The 19,735-nt window shown below is 34.7% G+C and overlaps 1 protein-coding gene across 1 annotated transcript in view; it reads left to right on the forward strand.

Moving 5' to 3' along the window:
- LOC107582345 (protein SZT2-like) overlaps nt 1–19,735 on the forward strand; it is a 93,853-nt gene that overhangs the window by 19,109 nt on the left and 55,009 nt on the right. The window contains exons 25-39 of the mRNA XM_016268142.1: nt 538–783; nt 2,252–2,459; nt 3,586–3,633; nt 5,813–5,940; nt 7,072–7,336; nt 7,420–7,591; nt 8,374–8,466; nt 9,482–9,560; nt 11,750–12,052; nt 13,085–13,223; nt 13,956–14,072; nt 14,150–14,219; nt 17,628–17,813; nt 17,930–18,181; nt 18,360–18,615. Coding sequence (XP_016123628.1) covers nt 538–783; nt 2,252–2,459; nt 3,586–3,633; nt 5,813–5,940; nt 7,072–7,336; nt 7,420–7,591; nt 8,374–8,466; nt 9,482–9,560; nt 11,750–12,052; nt 13,085–13,223; nt 13,956–14,072; nt 14,150–14,219; nt 17,628–17,813; nt 17,930–18,181; nt 18,360–18,615 — 2,562 coding nt within the window. The remainder of the gene's footprint in view (nt 1–537; nt 784–2,251; nt 2,460–3,585; nt 3,634–5,812; nt 5,941–7,071; nt 7,337–7,419; nt 7,592–8,373; nt 8,467–9,481; nt 9,561–11,749; nt 12,053–13,084; nt 13,224–13,955; nt 14,073–14,149; nt 14,220–17,627; nt 17,814–17,929; nt 18,182–18,359; nt 18,616–19,735) is intronic.

Here is a 19,735-nt window from a genome sequence, read left to right on the forward strand (position 1 = left end):
ACGAATTCATAGATACTAGACATGGTAGAGTTACTTATATGAATGAGTGGTTTATCGTAAGCATGAATAAAAATAGTCTATAATACAACAGATTAATACAAAACAGCAATAATATACACAATGGCCTGAAGAATATGTGTGTTCATTCAAAGAAAGGGTTTCCTATGAATTAATTAGTAGAAAAGTTTGTTTGTCCTGGGACATGCAGGGATTTTCCCTGCTTTAGATACTTTTGGCCAATAAACCCAGTGATATCAGCGTTGGTTGCCATGCAACAAAGGGGCCTGTTTCGGCTTCCTGGGGGGTTACGCATTCCGGGGGGAAGGGTTCATGGGTCCTCGTATGGCTTGTTAACTGAGGGGGGTTACAGAGTATTTGTTAAATATAAAAACAAAATATATATTGTGTGTTTTGATTGGTCCAGACGCTACAAGGTTAAAACCGAAACCAAGCCATTCACACAGAACGCATATTCTATATGCCACAATTTTATTTTTATTTGTTTTGGAATTTCAATTTACAATTTTATTTTGACAGATGTGCAGCTTTTGATGTCTTCTGGGCTGGAAACTGAACCTCCAATCAATAGCGGTCTCCTGGAAGAGAAGGGGACCTGTTGTCAGGACAACGGCCAATCACAGGCTGACTCCATCAGCAGCTCTGCCAATGGTCCACAAGTTGGAACAGGTCAACATGGAGGAGACAGGAAGGGGTCCACGGTGGACCCAGAAGCAGCACTGGAGACATCTGCAGGACAGAGCAGCATGAACGCAAGTGATGCTGGTATGGGATTTTAAATTCTGATAAGTTTCCAGACTGGATTTGATGTGATAAAGTGGCAGAAATGACAGAAACCATAACCAAACCAGGGAGTTTAGTTGTTCTTCTCATCACGGTTATTATAGATAACTTATAGTTATAGTATACTATATATATATATGTAAGTTATAGTTATTTAAAGTTAAAAATTAAAAACTAAAACCATAAATAAACATTTTATTACTTTAAATATTATATTAACCTTTATTTATCCAGGCAAGTCACTGAAGTTCTTATAAATGTAAAAAATTGAATTGAATTGAATTGAATTTACTGAAAAGTGAAAAAAAGTCCAAAAAATATATAGTGCCTTGCACTCCCAAATCAATCGTAGGCGAGTTGGATGAAATTACAGTACAAACTGGAAGGCACAATTTCTCATGTTCATATTTAGTTTAACATTAACTAAAACTGAAATAAATGTATAGACCTATAAAAAATAATAAAAAGAAATAAAAATGGCAAAAGCTCACAACAAAATTACTAAAACATTAAAGGTGGGGTAAGTGATTTCTGACAGACAATGTTGATATTTGAAATCACCAAAACAAACACGCACCTACCCCAAAAGGGTCTTGCCCCCATTTTAATAGCTCCGCCCCACACACACGTACGCAACCCAGGCAACGATTAGTTCTGTGAAACAAAGCAAAACCAATGTTACACCGTGTCTACACCGGACGCGAGTGGTGTGACAAAATACTATAGAACTCAGTGATGCTGTCTACACCATAGATATATACACACATCTATGGTCTACACTGGATGCAGCGCGGCATGACACGACAAATCCCCGACAGAAAACTGCTGCTGCGTTCTATTCATGACGTATTGACACAAATTTCAAATGATTTTCAACGCTCGCTTTGTCGCGTCCAGTGTACTAGAAAGGCTTTAGATGTTTCGGTGCAGACACGGTGTTACTCACCTATCGAGAAGAAACAAAGCAACCTCGGCGTCCGATCGCAGGCCTTCCACTCCTTGAGTTCTCTCCAGCGCTGGAAAACTGATCCGATATTTACACGGGTCCTACTTCTTGCCTTAAGCCTTCTTTTGTTCCGCAGACGTTTTCCTCTTTTGTTTTTTTTATCCGCCATCTCTATCTTTCTGTCACTCGGCTCGGCACTGAACGCTCTCTCCTCCACATCATGAGTAGACATGCCCCTTACTGCTGATTGGCTACAAGTTTGTTTTGCTAGTCGGCCCGAATCAGTTTTCTAAAGCGTTTTTGAAAAATCACTTACCCCACCTTTAACTAAAATTACAAGGAAAACAAAAAATAAAAATAAAAAACGAATTCAAAATATTAAAATCTATAAAAGTATCTTAATGCCACAAAAAAAGCTGTTTCACGTTACAACTGGTTAGGACAAAAAAATGATCATGAGTGGGAGAGTTGTTTATATTAATAACTCTGTCTGATATCTTTCAGCTTCAGAGGAGAAGGACGGCGTTCAGTTTCTGGAGCCGCAGAAGCGAGACTGTCACATCACGTTTGGCAGACAGACGTCTCAGCAGAGCAGTGCTGACGCAGCACGACCCCGCTGCCCCATCTACATCTACAACTGCTCACTGGACTCCCTCAAAGAGCAGCTGGTCCACCCGCGCTCAGGACGCCAGCCCAGAGACGTCTTCTTCAGGTACTGAGGCACTCTCCCACATGCAGATGAAAGCTACGGTGTGTAGCATGAAGGTCTCAGGACATCAGCTCTGTTCCAAACCCTACTGCATACATAGACAGCTACATTCTTAGGCAGCATCTAACTGATGAAGGACCTTATAAGTAACAGTATTTTAGTATCATTGATATTCTATTATAGTTTTTGTTCATATTTTGAATTTTATTTATTTATAGTACTTTAATTTTTTTCTGATTTCTATTTTCTGTTTTTTTATTTAGTTTCCACTATAATTTTAGTTAAAGTTTTAGTAATTGTGTTTGCCGTTTTTATACATTTTCTTTTCTTTCTTTTTTGTGTATATATATATTTATATATCTATTAAGTTTTTAATAATCTTTATTTATTAGATTTACTTTTAGTTGAGTTATTTTGGTACTTTGAGTTAAACTTTGAAGTTTTAGTAATTTTGTGTTTTTGTCATTTTCATTCATTTTCTTTTCTTTTTCTTTCTTTCTTTTCTTTTTTTATCATTCTTTATAGTTTTTATTAATTTTTATTTATTAGTTTTACTTTTAGTTTAGTCATTTTGCTACTTCAAGTTAAACTAAACAAAAATGAGAAAAGACGATTCATATTTTGAATTTTATTTTTACATTATTTTTTAATTTTATATTTTTAATATTATTTATATTGCTGTTTCCACTTTAATTTTAGTTCAAGTTTTTGTAATTTCGCGTTTTTGTCATTTTATTATTATAATTTTATTTAAAAATGCCTACGGAGTTTTTATTCATTTATTAGTTTTACTTTAGTTGTTTGATGCTTCAAGTTTAACTAAATGAAAATGACAAATGTAGATATATGATAACTGAAATAATTTAATTTTAGTTAAAGTTTATTTCATTTCAAGTAACGGAATTTTTTTTAATGGTTTTAATTAACTCTAATAACCCCCGTTATGTGACTGAATTGAAAAGCTCTTTATTACCAATAAATGGTCTCTGGATAAAAGCATTGATAACATCCTTATGTCTAATAAAGTAGCCTCTGTAGGCGGCTCGCTGTGTTTTGGAACAGAGCTGTTGTGTTTGATCTGTGGTCGTCCTAATGTTGTACTGTCTGGTTTCTCTTTGGATGAGAATAGAGCTCAAGAGACAGACTCCTGGGAGTTCAGTCAGCAGCCCAAATACAGGTAGCCCTGCTTACCGCTTCCTGCTGCCGCCCTACAGCGGGACGGGGCGGGAGGGGAGGGGATGAGGGGTGTGAGGGGGCCGCTTTGGCCCCGTCACCTTAAGGATGACCCTTCTTTCTTTCTCTTTCTCTGGAGGGATTTGCTGTTCTACGGATGTGACTGTAATGAGGGGATATTAGGCTGCTGAAGACTTATAAGGATATGAGGGCTTAAAATAACAGAATGAAGACAAGTTTATCTCGGTATATGCATTACCATTCAAAGTTCGGGGTTAGTAATTTTTTTTTAAACAATCGAATAGTTTATTTAGTAAGGACGCATTAATTGATCAAAAGTGACAGTAAAGACATTTATAATGTTATAAAAGATTTTATTTCAAATAAATGCTGTTCTTTAACTTATTCATCAAATAGTCCTGAATAAAATTATGAAGCAGCATAACTGTTTTCAACATTGATAATAATCAGAAATGTTTCTTGAGCAGCAAATCAGCATATTAGAATGATTTCTGAAGATCACGTGACACTGAAGACTGGAGGAATGATGCTGGAAATTCAGAAACATAAAAATATCTTACCAACCCCAAACTTTTCAACATTAGTTTGTATATTGTTGTTGATTGGGGTGCACAGTGATCTGGATTGTTCTATATTATATTAATGTGTTTTAAGACCTCATATCCTGCTGAGGGTTGTTTTCTCTGCCTTCTGGTGTTCAGTACCTGTCAAAAGTTTGGACAAAAAGTTTATGATGAATGTCTAGAGTTAGCAGAGCTGGAATCTACACGAAGAAGGTCCAATTCAAAGGCGGTTTATTTTATTTTATTCATTCTACTTGACTTTTTATTTATTTGCATTCCCATGCCTCCATATATGTTATATTTCATTATGAGTTCCAACCAAGTTGAAAAGAGTCATGATGAAGTATGAGTAGATGTGTCCAAATGTTTGACTGATAGTGTACTGTACATACTTAAATTAAAGAGGTTCACTCCCTGCATGTAGACATTTAGGACATCTCAAGACATTCTAAATGACTGTAATGTATAACTTATGTCCTCTTTATTCTTGATGTATTTGAGGGATTAGTATTTGTTCTCAGTCTTTGTCGATCTGGTATATTCTGCTGATAAACGTCTGTCTCGGTGGCAATGTCTGAGTACTCGGTACTCATCTGAGCAACCCAAGTCTTAGGCTGCATATTATATTGGTGTCCTCAACGTCTTGATTTTTTCTACTTCGCTTTCCCTTTAAATGTATTTTTCCTGCTTTGTTGACCACAGAAATGGTAAACCTATGCCGTATAAATCTTGGGTGTTGTTGCTTCATGGCTGTAAATCTGTTTTGCATGCTTTTAAAGCTGGTTTGATATTTTCCTGTCCACTTCAGCAGCAAACACGACTAGTATTTATGTTTGATGATCCGCTGGACTGTAGATAAATGAAATCCTGTTGCGCTGTGCTATTGTGCTGTTTAATATAAAGTATTACACTGATGTTTTGGCCACTGACATTTAAAATCAAGACCGTCAGCAACGAGCCGTTAAGTGCTGATATATTAAAATAATTAATTAAACATGTTTATTGCACTTTCTAGAGTCTATAATCACCCTTTTTCTTGCACATAATATAGTCAGTGAATACAGACCCAAATTAATAAAATCTGAAAAACAGAAAGCATGCATTTGCTTCTTGTACAAATGTCGGACAGATATGGTTGTTGCATGTTGTCTCTCTGTTTTCTAACACTATTGCATTTTCATAAAGGTGTCTTTTTTTCAGAAATTGCAAATAAATTGCCTTATTAATTATAAATATTTATTAATTTATTTATTTAACGTAGTGCGTGTTGTGTAAATTAGGTCTGACTCAATGCTACTTCAATAATATATATTTTTTTGTATATATTTATAGGGCTGTAATTCAGCTGCATTTGAATATAAATGCATCAGCTAAAATCAAAATGCTGATCTGATGACAAAGTTGAAATACGTCACAGAAAGAGCAGAGTTTTTCTCTGTAATAGACGTATGGATAAATGTTTGACTTTGGTATCTTGGGTATTGCTTTTTCTGCTGCTTGCCTCTGCTATTTTAGGCTGCTGTCTGGTGTAGTGTTGTAGGAAATGTCCTGCAGATTGTGGCATGCTGTTATCTGATGTGTGTGTGTGTCTCTGGGCAGGTCAATCTCTCAGGAGCGCAGCAGCGCCTGCTCCTGGACTGAGCTCATGACGCACCCTCACAAACACAAAGAACTGGCCAACTACTGCAGCTTGCTGCAGGAGCACTACTACCAGAGCTATGTCAAAGGTCACACGCCAACATATGCATAAAGCTTAAATACAAATATAAATCAAGTATACAAATATTTAAGCACATTTATCTTCGTATAATGCAAAAAAAAAAAAATCTCATTACTGTATTGAGACAAGACATTTGTAATTACATTTATGGTAACATTTTACAATAATAAATTAACAATTTAACTATATTTAATTCTTTAACTAGCATTAACTTACAATGAGCAATACATTTGTTACAGTATTTATTAATCTTTGTTAATGTAAAAATACAACTGTTTATTGTTAGTCCATGTTAGCACAAGTCTGTTAAATAACATTAATACAACTTTTGATTTTAATAATGTATTAGTAAATGCTGGAATCAACATTAACTACGGTTAATAAATGCTTTAAAGTATTTTTTTATTGTTAGATTACGTTAACTAATGTTAACAAATGGAACCTTATTGTAAAATCTTACCACATGTATTTTATTATTTTAAAATAGAAATATAAATAAATAACAAAAAAGAAATATTTGTAAGCATTTAAGCACATTTAGGTCCCGGATTCTCTTTAGTGTAGAGTCCATACATTTTTTAATTACATTTATTTATTTTATTATTAATTCGAAATAAATATGTAAAAAAAAGTAAGCACATTTATGTCCAGAATTCTCATTAGAGTAATGCAACAAAGGAAAAAAAATCTAATTCTCATTATTGCTTTGAATCTGGACATTTTTCGATTAAATTGATTATTATTTTAAAATAAAGTGTTTTTTATTTTATTATTTCATTAGGTTTTTTTTATTTAATTCACATTGTTCTCAATGGTTATTAGTGTCTCATTACTGAGATTATTAATGGGAATCACCCTGTCCCGATACTTGATTTTTTTCATGTTTGTCTAAATAAAAGGTATTTAATTGATTAATGTATTAATGTATTTGATTTAAAATATTTACTATCTCTGCGGATCTACAATAAAAAACAAATAAACATTAGTTTGATATAAATACTTGCGAATATACATAATGCATTTCATTAATATGAATTGGGGCAGAAAATGTGTTCATAAAAATATCACCATAAAAATATGCATGAGTCATTTTCACAGCAGATGGTTTCATTGGTCTTGTGCCTGTGTTGATTGACAGGTGTTTATCGCAGTCTGCAGCAGTCGCACAATGTGAGCTCACAAGACCTACTGACGGCTATGGACTACTGCGAGGAGTCGCTGCAGGAGATCGACATCACTTCCTTCCTGCAGACGCTCTGCGGACACGTGCGTGTGTTTCGTGAGCGTCACGAGCTTCATGGCTCTGTCAATGTAAGCAAGTCCAGGAACGCTCCCACCACCTTCATCATCGGAGAGGAAGAGGATGATGGAGCTGACAGAGCCACACTGGTGTCTTCATCCAGGTACTGACCACAGAGCAATGCATTGTGGGAATTAATGCTTTGTTTTCATTGTATTCATCTATTATTATGTACTTTTCTCAAAGTATTGAGCTGGAGGATGTGAGTGAAGGCGAGTCCAGAGGGAAAGTCTCTGCTCCCACATCCCTGCTGGACCTGGACGAACCAAAGTCTCCAAAAATCCCAGAATTCCCTCTGTCTCTCCTCCAGTCCCAGCAGAAATGTGAAGTGTATCCTGATTTACACAAAATCATACAGGTATAGCTGACACCTGGCATCAGGAATGTAGAAATGGCATTTTTAAAGGGGTCATCCGATGCCCATTTTCCACAAGTTGATATGATTCTTTAGGGTCTTAATGAAAAGTCTGTAACATAGTTTGGTTAAAATTTCTCAATGGTAGTGTAAAAAACACCTTTTTTACCCTGTCAAAAACAGCTCTTTTCAGATCAAGCCGTTTTTGTAGCATTTTCCTTTAAATGTTAATGAGCTCTGCTGACCCCGCCCCTCTCTTCCGAGCCGCTCTCTGAGAGACGGTAAACTTTAGCCGCATTCATCGTGAAACTTGCTAACTAGCACATTACTAGGAAAGGCGATTTGCAAAGATTCATTAAAAAACTTTATACTCACTTCTTCTGGAGGTGAAGCTGGATCACGAATGATTCACGCGAACATAGACGCATTTATGTAGATCGGGGGCACATTCCCTTCAGAAACAAACATAAGCCACTGCGTCTTCAGCGGCTCAGATGTCGGGAGTAAATGACGACTGCTGTTCATTATTACATCCAACAACAAAACACCTCAATCACCAAGAATCGTCATTCTGCCTAGAATCTGAGAACGGCTTGATATGAGAAAGGAGATAAAAAAAATAAAAAAAAAACACTGGGTGAAATTTTATCATTGTAGGGCGGTTGTGTACACGCTGCCAAGACACATTTTAGTTCAAACAACATGTAAAAGTGAATTTTGCATTCGATGACCCCTTAAAAACACAACTGTTGCAGGTATGATATTACACCATGTTTGTTTTACAGGATAAGTTCATGGAAATTGGTGCTCAGTATTTCAAGACGGTACCGTCCAATCCACATTATTTCTTTTACTGCCTTCCATCTTCCAAAAAAGAGGTGCGTTAAAATTTTAGTATTCTGTTTTTTTTAAATGTGCATTTTAGCAGCATTGATGTGCTCCAGTGTTTGCTGAATCTGCAGCATCAGGGGCCTGTTTCCTAAAACAAGTTAACCAAATAAGCCAGGTTTATTTCAGTTAGTCTAACTTATTGTCAGCTGATTTGGTTCAAAATAAGTCAGACTAACTGAAATAAGCCTGGCTTATTTAATTTAACTTGTTTTAGGAAACAGGCCCCAGGTCATTATGTTAAGAGTTTGCAGTCTGAATTGACTGTGATAAGGTAAAAATATTCAAAATATTATATTTAATAAGACATAAAATAATTTAAATGTATCAATTCATTTTAATATTTAATCATTAAAATTATATAGGGATGTGTTATATTTATACAGATTTCAGCTTTGCAATCGCTGTGAGTTTTGGTCATTTATGCATGCATTTGAAAGTGCTATTTAACTATTGTCCAAAGAGAAGCTTTACGGTCTCGCTGCGTTTTTCCAGCAAAATAAAAGCTCTATGTTTTATTATTATTATTGTTGTTGTTAATTATTTTAAATTCACATTAGTCTTTTTGCAATAGTAATTTTTGTTTATTTATTGATCTGTTTCATTTTTATAATTTAAATAATATTATTATATATTTTCATTATTATTTTTTTTTTATAATTGTATAGTGATATTGAATAGATTTTTTCCTTCTTCGTCCTTATCTGATTTTGCCTGTTACTAAATTAACACCTTACTGTCTGGAAGTTTATATGACAGTATATACTAAAAGATATACATTCACAGAAGAGTTTGTTTTAATACATTGTATTTTCATTTGAAAGATGCACACATTACAAAAAAAAAATATATATATATATATATATTTTTAGTCAACCCTGCTCAAACAGTGGGTACCTAGTCAAGCTACTGAGTGTCAAATCAGCGCTCATCTTTTTAGCAGGACTTTGTAAACATGAATGGTTTATGGCACTGTCTTCCTTTCCTCTCGTTCACTGTCGGCAGGAGGATTCAGACAGAGAGGGAGAGCGGAGAGCCAGCGAGGACTGTGAGGTGTCTGAAGCTGAACTCGCCACAGAAGACGGTTAAACATCATTCATGACACACTGAATGTTCAGTTTCCTCCCCGAGTGCTGCACTTTAACATCTTCTGTATCTGAGTGTCCACCTCAGTTTCATTTTGAAGACATTTAATGCCATTTGCAACATAAGCACATTAGTGTCTAACAGTAATATTTGTCTCACTAAATACGCGTCATACATAAAGAACATAATAGTGTTTTAAACATCTATTTAGATGAATGAGGCTTCAGATGGATTGTGAAAAGTTTGCTATGATGTTATTGATTAATAATATTTTTCCTTGTATGCACAGTCATGGTGCAACAGCACTGATGAATGAACATTTTAGGGAGATTAATAGGGTTCATTGATTTAATGCTATTTATTTATTTTATTTATTTCAGGTTTATTTGGCAGGGACAATGCACATCAATAATACATAAATGTACAATGTGCCAGAATTAGCCAGAAGGCCAGTCTGCAGTCCCTGGGCTGATGGTAATATTGTCACCCTAAAAATATAAAGAATTAATCAATACATAATACTTACTTACTCCAAAATACATATAACATTCACACTATTCCTTAAAAGAAAAACATCCGCTTAAAAGTTATACTATACATAGAACCAACAAATCAATACCAGCTCACTCATATACACACACAATCCCACTGTCAACAAAATAACAAACAATGTATCAATAATATCATCTCGATATACATGCAAAGTTGTTGTTGTTAATTATTTTAAATTCACATTAGTCTTTTTGCAATAGTAATATTTGTTTATTTATTGATCTGTTTCATTTTTATAATTTAAATAATATTATTATATATTTTTATTATTATTATTTTTATAATTGTATAGTGATATTGAATAGATTTTTTCCTTCTTCGTCCTTATCTGATTTTGCCTGTTACTAAATTAACACCTTACTGTCTGGAAGTTTATATGACAGTATATACTAAAAGATATACATTCACAGAAGAGTTTTTTTTAATACATTGTATTTTCATTTGAAAGATGCACACATTACAAAAAAAAAAATATATATATATATTTTTAGTCAACCCTGCTCAAACAGTGGGTACCTAGTCAAGCTACTGAGTGTCAAATCAGCGCTCATCTTTTTAGCAGGACTTTGTAAACATGAATGGTTTATGGCACTGTCTTCCTTTCCTCTCGTTCACTGTCGGCAGGAGGATTCAGACAGAGAGGGAGAGCGGAGAGCCAGCGAGGACTGTGAGGTGTCTGAAGCTGAACTCGCCACAGAAGACGGTTAAACATCATTCATGACACACTGAATGTTCAGTTTCCTCCCCGAGTGCTGCACTTTAACATCTTCTGTATCTGAGTGTCCACCTCAGTTTCATTTTGAAGACATTTAATGCCATTTGCAACATAAGCACATTAGTGTCTAACAGTAATATTTGTCTCACTAAATACGCGTCATACATAAAGAACATAATAGTGTTTTAAACATCTATTTAGATGAATGAGGCTTCAGATGGATTGTGAAAAGTTTGCTATGATGTTATTGATTAATAATATTTTTCCTTGTATGCACAGTCATGGTGCAACAGCACTGATGAATGAACATTTTAGGGAGATTAATAGGGTTCATTGATTTAATGCTATTTATTTATTTTATTTATTTCAGGTTTATTTGGCAGGGACAATGCACATCAATAATACATAAATGTACAATGTGCCAGAATTAGCCAGAAGGCCAGTCTGCAGTCCCTGGGCTGATGGTAATATTGTCACCCTAAAAATATAAAGAATTAATCAATACATAATACTTACTTACTCCAAAATACATATAACATTCACACTATTCCTTAAAAGAAAAACATCCGCTTAAAAGTTATACTATACATAGAACCAACAAATCAATACCAGCTCACTCATATACACACACAATCCCACTGTCAACAAAATAACAAACAATGTATCAATAATATCATCTCGATATACATGCAAAGATAATGTAAGCATACAGACAAGTAACAATAGCCCTAATCATTCAATCATTACTAAACCAAACAACCTCATATACATAGCATAAAAATCTCAAACTAGTAGATCAGAAAAGACAAGACGGCAGCAGAGTTTAGTTTATAAAATTTGTTAAGTTTATGTGAATTTGTTAGCAAACTCAAAGAATATTAAAACATGCATATCCGTATTTATCCTTTGCGTATGCACAGAGAACGTGTCGGGCTGCTGCATCGTGACGGAGAGTGACACGGATCTGGAGGTGGAGTATCAGGATTGTGGGAATGGCAGAGCGGAGGCTGGAGGACAGGGAGCAGGTGAAGGCGAGTCTCCGTCGGACTCCAACACGGTGAACCAGGATGAGGACTCCTTCAGTATTCTGGACGGAGACTCTCTGCTGGAGGTGGAGGGTCCGCAGCCGGAGATGCCGCCTCTGTTTGTGCACCTCACCTGCTCCGTCAACATGAAGAGCTGCCATGGCTCCATGCCCACGCAAACACTGCCAACCTGTCTGGGTGAGACACTGAACACACCGCTGACTAAAGCTGCTTTGTACTCTGTGTGCTTGCAGCCATTTAACAGAGTCATATTCTACACTTCTGTTGCATTTAGTTTTTTCCCTTAAGTCCACTAACAGCGTCAGTCAAGATTTCTTGACCAAAAAATGTATCATTTTGTTTCTCATGATCATTTTTTTTTTTTTAAATGTACTGTATATTTGCTATTTCTGATTTCTATGTGCAGATATAAATGATTATGATTGTCAGTGAGCTTTGTTCTGTATGTAAATTAGCTTTATGACTGGCTCTACTTTTTCACATTAAAAATCACGTTAATATTACTAAATAATAATTTGTTAAATACATACATAAATACATATGTAAATGTAGGTGGTCTTATGGTTGGGTTATGGCCGTGACCTGGAAAAGGCGTGAAGGTTTAGGTTGTGAATGTAACGTAATCATTTAAAAATAAAACATTTAACCATTTAAATGTATTTAGTTCAAGGATTGGCTAAATATTTATGAGAATATGGCACATCAAAATCCTGATCAACAGTGTTGTTATCGATAAAACGTAATTGTTTTTCTAAAAATAAATCTAAAACTAAAAATGTATTTAATTAATTGAAATTAAGCTGAAATGAAAATTAGATGAAAATGTTGAACTTAAATAAAAAAAAAAGAGACAGGAAAATGTTACATTGGCAACTAATTGAGATAAAATAGGTTTAACCTCAACTCAAATGAAAATAAATAAATAAAAGCTTTAATAGAAAAATAAAAAATGAATAAAAATGTCAAAAGCACTGTAAACTAAAATAAAAACTGAAAATATAAAAATAAATGTTAATTTAAAATATGAATAAATTATATAATATAATAATAATAATAATATAACTAACAACTCAAGAAAAATCATGGAAATTCATTGGTTAAAAGGCATGAAACCATATATATTGAGTTTCATCCCTCTGGTTAGTTTTAACCTGGTTCATGTATTTTAAGTGATGTTAGAAAATATCAAATGTTTTTTAATATATTCAGGTGAAGTCATTACCAGTCTTGAGAATGCTGAGAGTCTTCAGTCGGTGGATCTGAACGAGTTGTCTGTCACTCTTGATATCTTCGTGCTCACGTTACCTCTGGAGATCGAGGTCATGACTCCTGACTTCCACCACAACAGGTCAGTGATTGTGAAGCGTCCTAGATTTGGGAAAGAATCAAACGGCGTGGCTCCAGCTAGAGTGATCCTGATTTTTCTCTGTACGTGTGTCAAAGACGAAAAAGGGTTTAAGCATAAAAACAATGTGTAATACTGCTTTAAATTGTTGTTGTTTTCCCCCCAATTTTTTTTTACAAAATTCTGTTTAATTTAATTGCAATTTTTGTTTTAGTTTTTCTGAGCAAAAAATAAATATAATAAATTTTTCCCTGATTTACAGAAGAGACACTAAAATGTCATTCAGTGTAACAATCTTGTCAGGCATATTTACAACAAAAATCAATTTATGACATATTAAAAGACTAAGTACTTTCACCCCAAATACTAATTATTTGTAATTTTACATTTTTAAAAGTTGCCACTATCCTAGGTTTTGCCCATTTGTCAGTAAGAATTTTTTACTCATTTAAAACACAATCAAATTTAATATGCTCCCTTATTCTTTTATATATTTTAATATGTACATGTCAGAATAAGCATGTTGTTTGAATTTTTGCATAAATATTGTGTTGCACTGAATGACAATGTAACATCATTTCAACCACATTTTGACATTTTATTCTCCAAAAACTTATTTGAAACCTTAAAAGTAGACACTTTACTTACATGTGCTTTCTATGGACATAAAAACACTTTAGTAAATTTCTTTTGATGTGGACATCTTAATGTCTTTGACCCACATATATACTGTAGATACACGTCTGAGAGCAGCGTGTCTCTGAACCGCTCTCCTGGACAGCCCTCGTCCTATCGCTCTGACGAGGAGCTCATGGCTAATCTGGACGGCCTGCGCGGGGTCGGTGTGGAAAGGTGAGCGTTCGGAGCTCAGCAGACATCATCTGTTGCCAAATATCTTCAGTAATAACTTTTTTTGTCGTCTTCTGCAGTATGTCTGGAGATCCCCTGTCCAAACTTCCTATTCCGCACAAAATGGCTGTTTTAGCCACCATGGATGAGGTGAGTGCAAATTAAATGAAAATATTTTTTTTATTTAATATTATAATTTTCAATTATGTAAAATTATTACATTGTTAAATAATTAGTAATTCCCATTAGTAATTATTTGCTAACATTAACTAACAGTGAGAAATACATTTGTTGTAGTATTTATTAATATTAGTTAATGAAAATACAACTATTTGTGACCCTGGACCACAAAACCAGGGTCACAGGGTTAAATTGAGATTTATATGTCATCTGAAGGCTGAAGAAATAAGCTTTCCATTAATGCATAGTTTGTTAGGATAGGACAATATTTGGCCGAGATACAACTATTTGAAAATCTGGAATCTGAGGGTGCAAAAAAATCTAAATATTGAGAAAATCATCTTTAAAGTTGTCCAAATGAAGTTCTTAGCAATGCATATTACTAATCAAAAATTCAGTTTTAATATAATTACAGTAGGACATTTACAAAATATCTTCATGGAACATGATCTTTACTTAATATCCTAATGATTTTTGTCATAAAAGAAAAATCAATAATTTTGACCCATACCGTGTATTTTTGGCTATTGCTACAAATATACCCCAGTGACTTAACACTGCTTTTGTGCTGCAGGGTCACATTTATTATTAGTTCATGTTAGTTCAATTCCATTAAATAATATTTCCAGATTCAACTTTTCATTGTGTGGAAAGGTGAGCGTTCGGAGCTCAGCAGACATCATCTGTTGCCAAATATCTTCAGTAATAACTTTTTTTGTCGTCTTCTGCAGTATGTCTGGAGATCCCCTGTCCAAACTTCCTATTCCGCACAAAATGGCTGTTTTAGCCACCATGGATGAGGTGAGTGCAAATTAAATGAAAATATTTTTTTTATTTAATATTATAATTTTCAATTATGTAAAATTATTACATTGTTAAATAATTAGTAATTCCCATTAGTAATTATTTGCTAACATTAACTAACAGTGAGAAATACATTTGTTGTAGTATTTATTAATATTAGTTAATGAAAATACAACTATTTGTGACCCTGGACCACAAAACCAGGGTCACAGGGTTAAATTGAGATTTATATGTCATCTGAAGGCTGAAGAAATAAGCTTTCCATTAATGCATAGTTTGTTAGGATAGGACAATATTTGGCCGAGATACAACTATTTGAAAATCTGGAATCTGAGGGTGCAAAAAAATCTAAATATTGAGAAAATCATCTTTAAAGTTGTCCAAATGAAGTTCTTAGCAATGCATATTACTAATCAAAAATTCAGTTTTAATATAATTACAGTAGGACATTTACAAAATATCTTCATGGAACATGATCTTTACTTAATATCCTAATGATTTTTTGGCATGAAAGAAAAATCAATAATTTTGACCCATACCGTGTATTTTTGGCTATTTCTACAAATATACCCCAGCGACTTAACACTGCTTTTGTGCTGCAGGGTCACATTTATTATTAGTTCATGTTAGTTCAATTCCATTAAATAATATTTCCAGATTCAACTTTTCATTTTAACAATGCATTGGTAAATGTTGCATTTAGCAATGATTAATTAATGCTTGTAATAAAGTATAAAGTTACATTGTTAATTCATAAATGATGAATTAACTAAATGATAAATAATTATTATAAATAATGTAGTTAATGGTAACAAATGGAACCTTATCGTAAGGTGTTACCCAATTATTTAACATTGATCCAGTAATGAAAGCACAGTATATGAAATATGCATGAAAGTTCAGACTGTTTATTATTGCCAAAGGAGGATCTCTCTGTTAAGATATTGTTTTTGTCTGGCTCTGACGAGTGTTACTTTAGTATCATTAATAATCTATTAGTTTTCATTAATACTTTGAATTAGTTTTTGTTTTTTCCATTTTCCATTTTCAGTTTAGATTTTAGTAGTCATTTTGTTCTGTTTTTGTCATTTTATTAGGTTTTTTTTATGTGTCTATTGTTTTTAGTAATTTTTTTTATTTTCGTACTAAAACTAAACAACAATTAGAGATGTTACCTAACTGAAATAAATTAATAATTTTATTACATGTATTTTGCTTATGATTTTTTTTTATGGTTTTAGTTTAGTTTTTGTTATAATATATAATGTATACATTTATAAAAATAAATAATAATATATACAGTACTATTTGTGACCCTGGAGCACAAAAGCAGTGTTAAGTCGCTGGGGGATATTTGTAGCAATAGCCAAAAATACATTGTACGGGTCAAAATTATCGATTTTTCTTTTATGCCAAAAATAATTAGGATATTAAGTAAAGATCATGTTCCATGAAGATATTTAGTAAATTTCCTACCATAAATATATCAACAATTTTTTATTAGTAATATGCATTGCTAAGAACTTCATTTGGACAACTTTAAAGATGATTTTCTCAATATTTTGATTTTTTTTTTTTTTTGCACCCTCAGATTCCAGATTTTCAAATAATTGAATCTCGGCCAAATATTGTCCTATCCTAACAAACCACACATCAATGGAAAGCATAATTATTCAGCTTTCAGATGATATATAAATCGCAATTTCCAAAAATGTACCCTTATGACTGGTTTTGTGCTCCAGGGTCACATATAACATCATAACCAGTGTTGGGGAAAGTTACTTTTAAAAGTAATGCATTACAATATTGCGTTACTCCATAAAAAAGTAACTAATTACGTTAGTTACTTTTTATGGAAAGTAATGCATTACGTTACTTTTGTGTTACTTTTTAAATCTGGTCTGGGCTTGCTTGTTTGTTTTTAAAATAAAAAAGTTCTATTTTTGGCAAACATAAAAAACTTTTCACACCAAAAGAGAAATGAATAAGCCTCAGGCTGAAGGGAAAGTAAAGTTACGTCCGTACAGTAGAATGCAGAAGAAGAAATTTCAACACACTTCAGCAATAAACAAAGACACACAAATGTTTGTCTGGAGTAATTTGCGCTGATTAGTACGGTTGAATTGGATCATCGAAGGTCAGAAGCAAAGACATTGGTTAATAAAATGGGATTAAATACATAAAGGATATTTGTGTTGTTTAACATTTAATTATTGCAGGTTTGCGTCATATTCTGAGTTGCATTGTTTTTATTCATTTTGAGGAATACTGAATTTGTTTTTGTTTTTTTGTGAGGGAGATGAATTAATGCATATTCATATTTATTTTAGAACTACAGTGACGACATCTGATTTCTGTCACCATGGCAACACCAGAGCTGTCAATCAATACATTGGAAAAAAATTAACTTGCATTACTTATTTGAAAAAGTAACTCAGATATTTTCTTGTAAATGAAAAAGTAATGTGTTACTTTACTAGTTACTTGAAAAAAGTAATCTGATTACGTAACTCGCGTTACTTGTAATGCGTGACCCCTAACACTGATCATAACCCTGTCTGTGACCTGTTTCAGATCCGTTGGCTGTTGGAGGATGAGATAGTCTCCGCTCTGCGGCACTCGTCTGTTATCAGCTCCTCCACGCTGCAGAAAGTGTCGGAGCACGTGTGTCGCTCCAGCGGCCGCCCGCAGTGCCACTGTGAGCTCGTTCCCTTGCAGTTCGTATTTGGTCCCGAGCAGTCGCTGGAAAAGTTTCAAGAGGTTTGAACTCATGCGATGACCTCTATTATTGGTGATAAGACTCTCCAGGAAAGGTCAGGAACGAGATTATGTTCTGCCCCGCTGTTTAATAACACGTCCCTGCTTCCTCGCTGCAGGAGTTCAAGAGGTTATCGCTTCCTGGTTACCTGCTGAACGCCGAGCAGCACAACTTTCACTACGTCTCACTGAGTCGCCAGCAGTCTCACAGGCTTCAGGCCGCGACACAGCTGTCTAACATCGCTGCTCAGTACTCAACAGCTGCAGGAACAGTGTCTCGGCAGAGCAGCCTGTGTCCTGAGGTGGAGGACGGAGCCAGAGCATCAGCAAACAGAGATGCAGAGTCCAAGAAAAAAGAGCCCGACACTGAGGTAGTTATCAGCAATCTTTGAAACCATACCTGAAGAAATGCATGGCATTTGTTTAATTATGAAGTTATAACATTAACTTTAAAATAAAATGTGGTTTAAGTAAATGTATGTAACACTCAGATTTAACAAAGTTGACTTGCTGTCATCTGGATTATGATTCCTCTGTTTTTTCCCGCAGCTGGTGGAGTGTGGAGAAGTGCAGAGGGCTGATGAGGACACGCGGCCTGCAGCAGCTGATTCAGCCAGCGAGTCTCTCTCCGAGACCTCTGACCCCGGGCAGCTGAAACAGGCCGACGCGGAGGAGACTCGACCTCAGAGTGACGCTCACCTGCAGGCGGGCAGCAGCAGCACCGAGCGCTCATCTGATCACACGTCGCCTCCCAAAACCCCCTCCGCCGCCAGCCTGGTCGAGTCCGTGCAGTCCACCACACACAGTGAGTGTCACGAGAAACCCACCTCATCCGACTGTACTGAGATGCTGCTTGTGAACTCACATTTACATTTAGTCATTTAGCAGATGAGGAGAACAATAGAAGCAATCAAAGCAACAAGACAGTAACAGTATACAAGTGCTGTGACAAATCTCAGTTAGTCTAACACATTACACATTGCAATTATTTTTTATTTTTTTAATAAATAAATTAGACTAAAACGAATAGAATAGGTAAGTGCTAGTATTAATTGGTCAGGTGCTGGTGAAAAAGATTTTTGAAAATGGCTGAAGGACTGATCGAATTGCGATTATAGGCAGGGTGTTCCAGACAGTCCAGAAAAAGGTCAGTGAGAGTGATTCTGTGCCTGTTTGGGATGGCACCACGAGGCGGCGTTCACTTGCAGAGCGCAAGCTTCTGGAGGGCACACAAGTCTGAACTAGCGAGTTTAGGTATATGTGACCCTGGACCACAAAACCAGTCTTAAGTGTCAATTTTTCGAAATTGAGACTTCTAGATCATCTGAAAGCTGAATAAATAAGCTTTCCATTGATGTATGGTTTGTTAGGATAGAACAATGTTTGGCTGAGATACAACTATTTGAAAATCTGGAATCTGAGGGTGCAACAAAATCTAAATATTGAGAAAATTGCCTTTAAAGTTGTCCAAAGGAATTTGGTCCTTAGCAATCACATTACTAATCATAAATTATGTTTTGATATATTTACGGTAGGAAATGTACAAAATATCTTCATGGAACATGATCTTTACTTAATATCCTAATGATTTTTGGCATAAAAGAAAAATGTATAATTTTGACCCATACAATGTATTTTTGGCTTTTGCTACAAATATACCCCAGCAACTTAAGACTGCTTTTGTGCTCCAGGGTCACATATTGGTGCAGTGCCAGTGGTTGTCTTGTAAGCAAACACCAGTACCTTGAATTTGATGCGAGCGGCTATTGGCAGCCAGTGCAAACTGTTAGACTCTGACAGTGTTGGGGAGTAACTAGTTACATGTAACAGAATGACGTAATTTAATTACAAAATAAATGTAACCAATCTGTTACGGTTACTGTGTAAAAAAAAAGTGTAATTAAATTACAGTTACTTGTGAAAAT

The sequence above is a fragment of the Sinocyclocheilus grahami genome, unplaced genomic scaffold, assembly GCF_001515645.1.
Source record: "Sinocyclocheilus grahami isolate Dianchi unplaced genomic scaffold, SAMN03320097.WGS_v1.1 scaffold43.1, whole genome shotgun sequence".
NCBI classification, from domain to species: domain Eukaryota; kingdom Metazoa; phylum Chordata; class Actinopteri; order Cypriniformes; family Cyprinidae; genus Sinocyclocheilus; species Sinocyclocheilus grahami.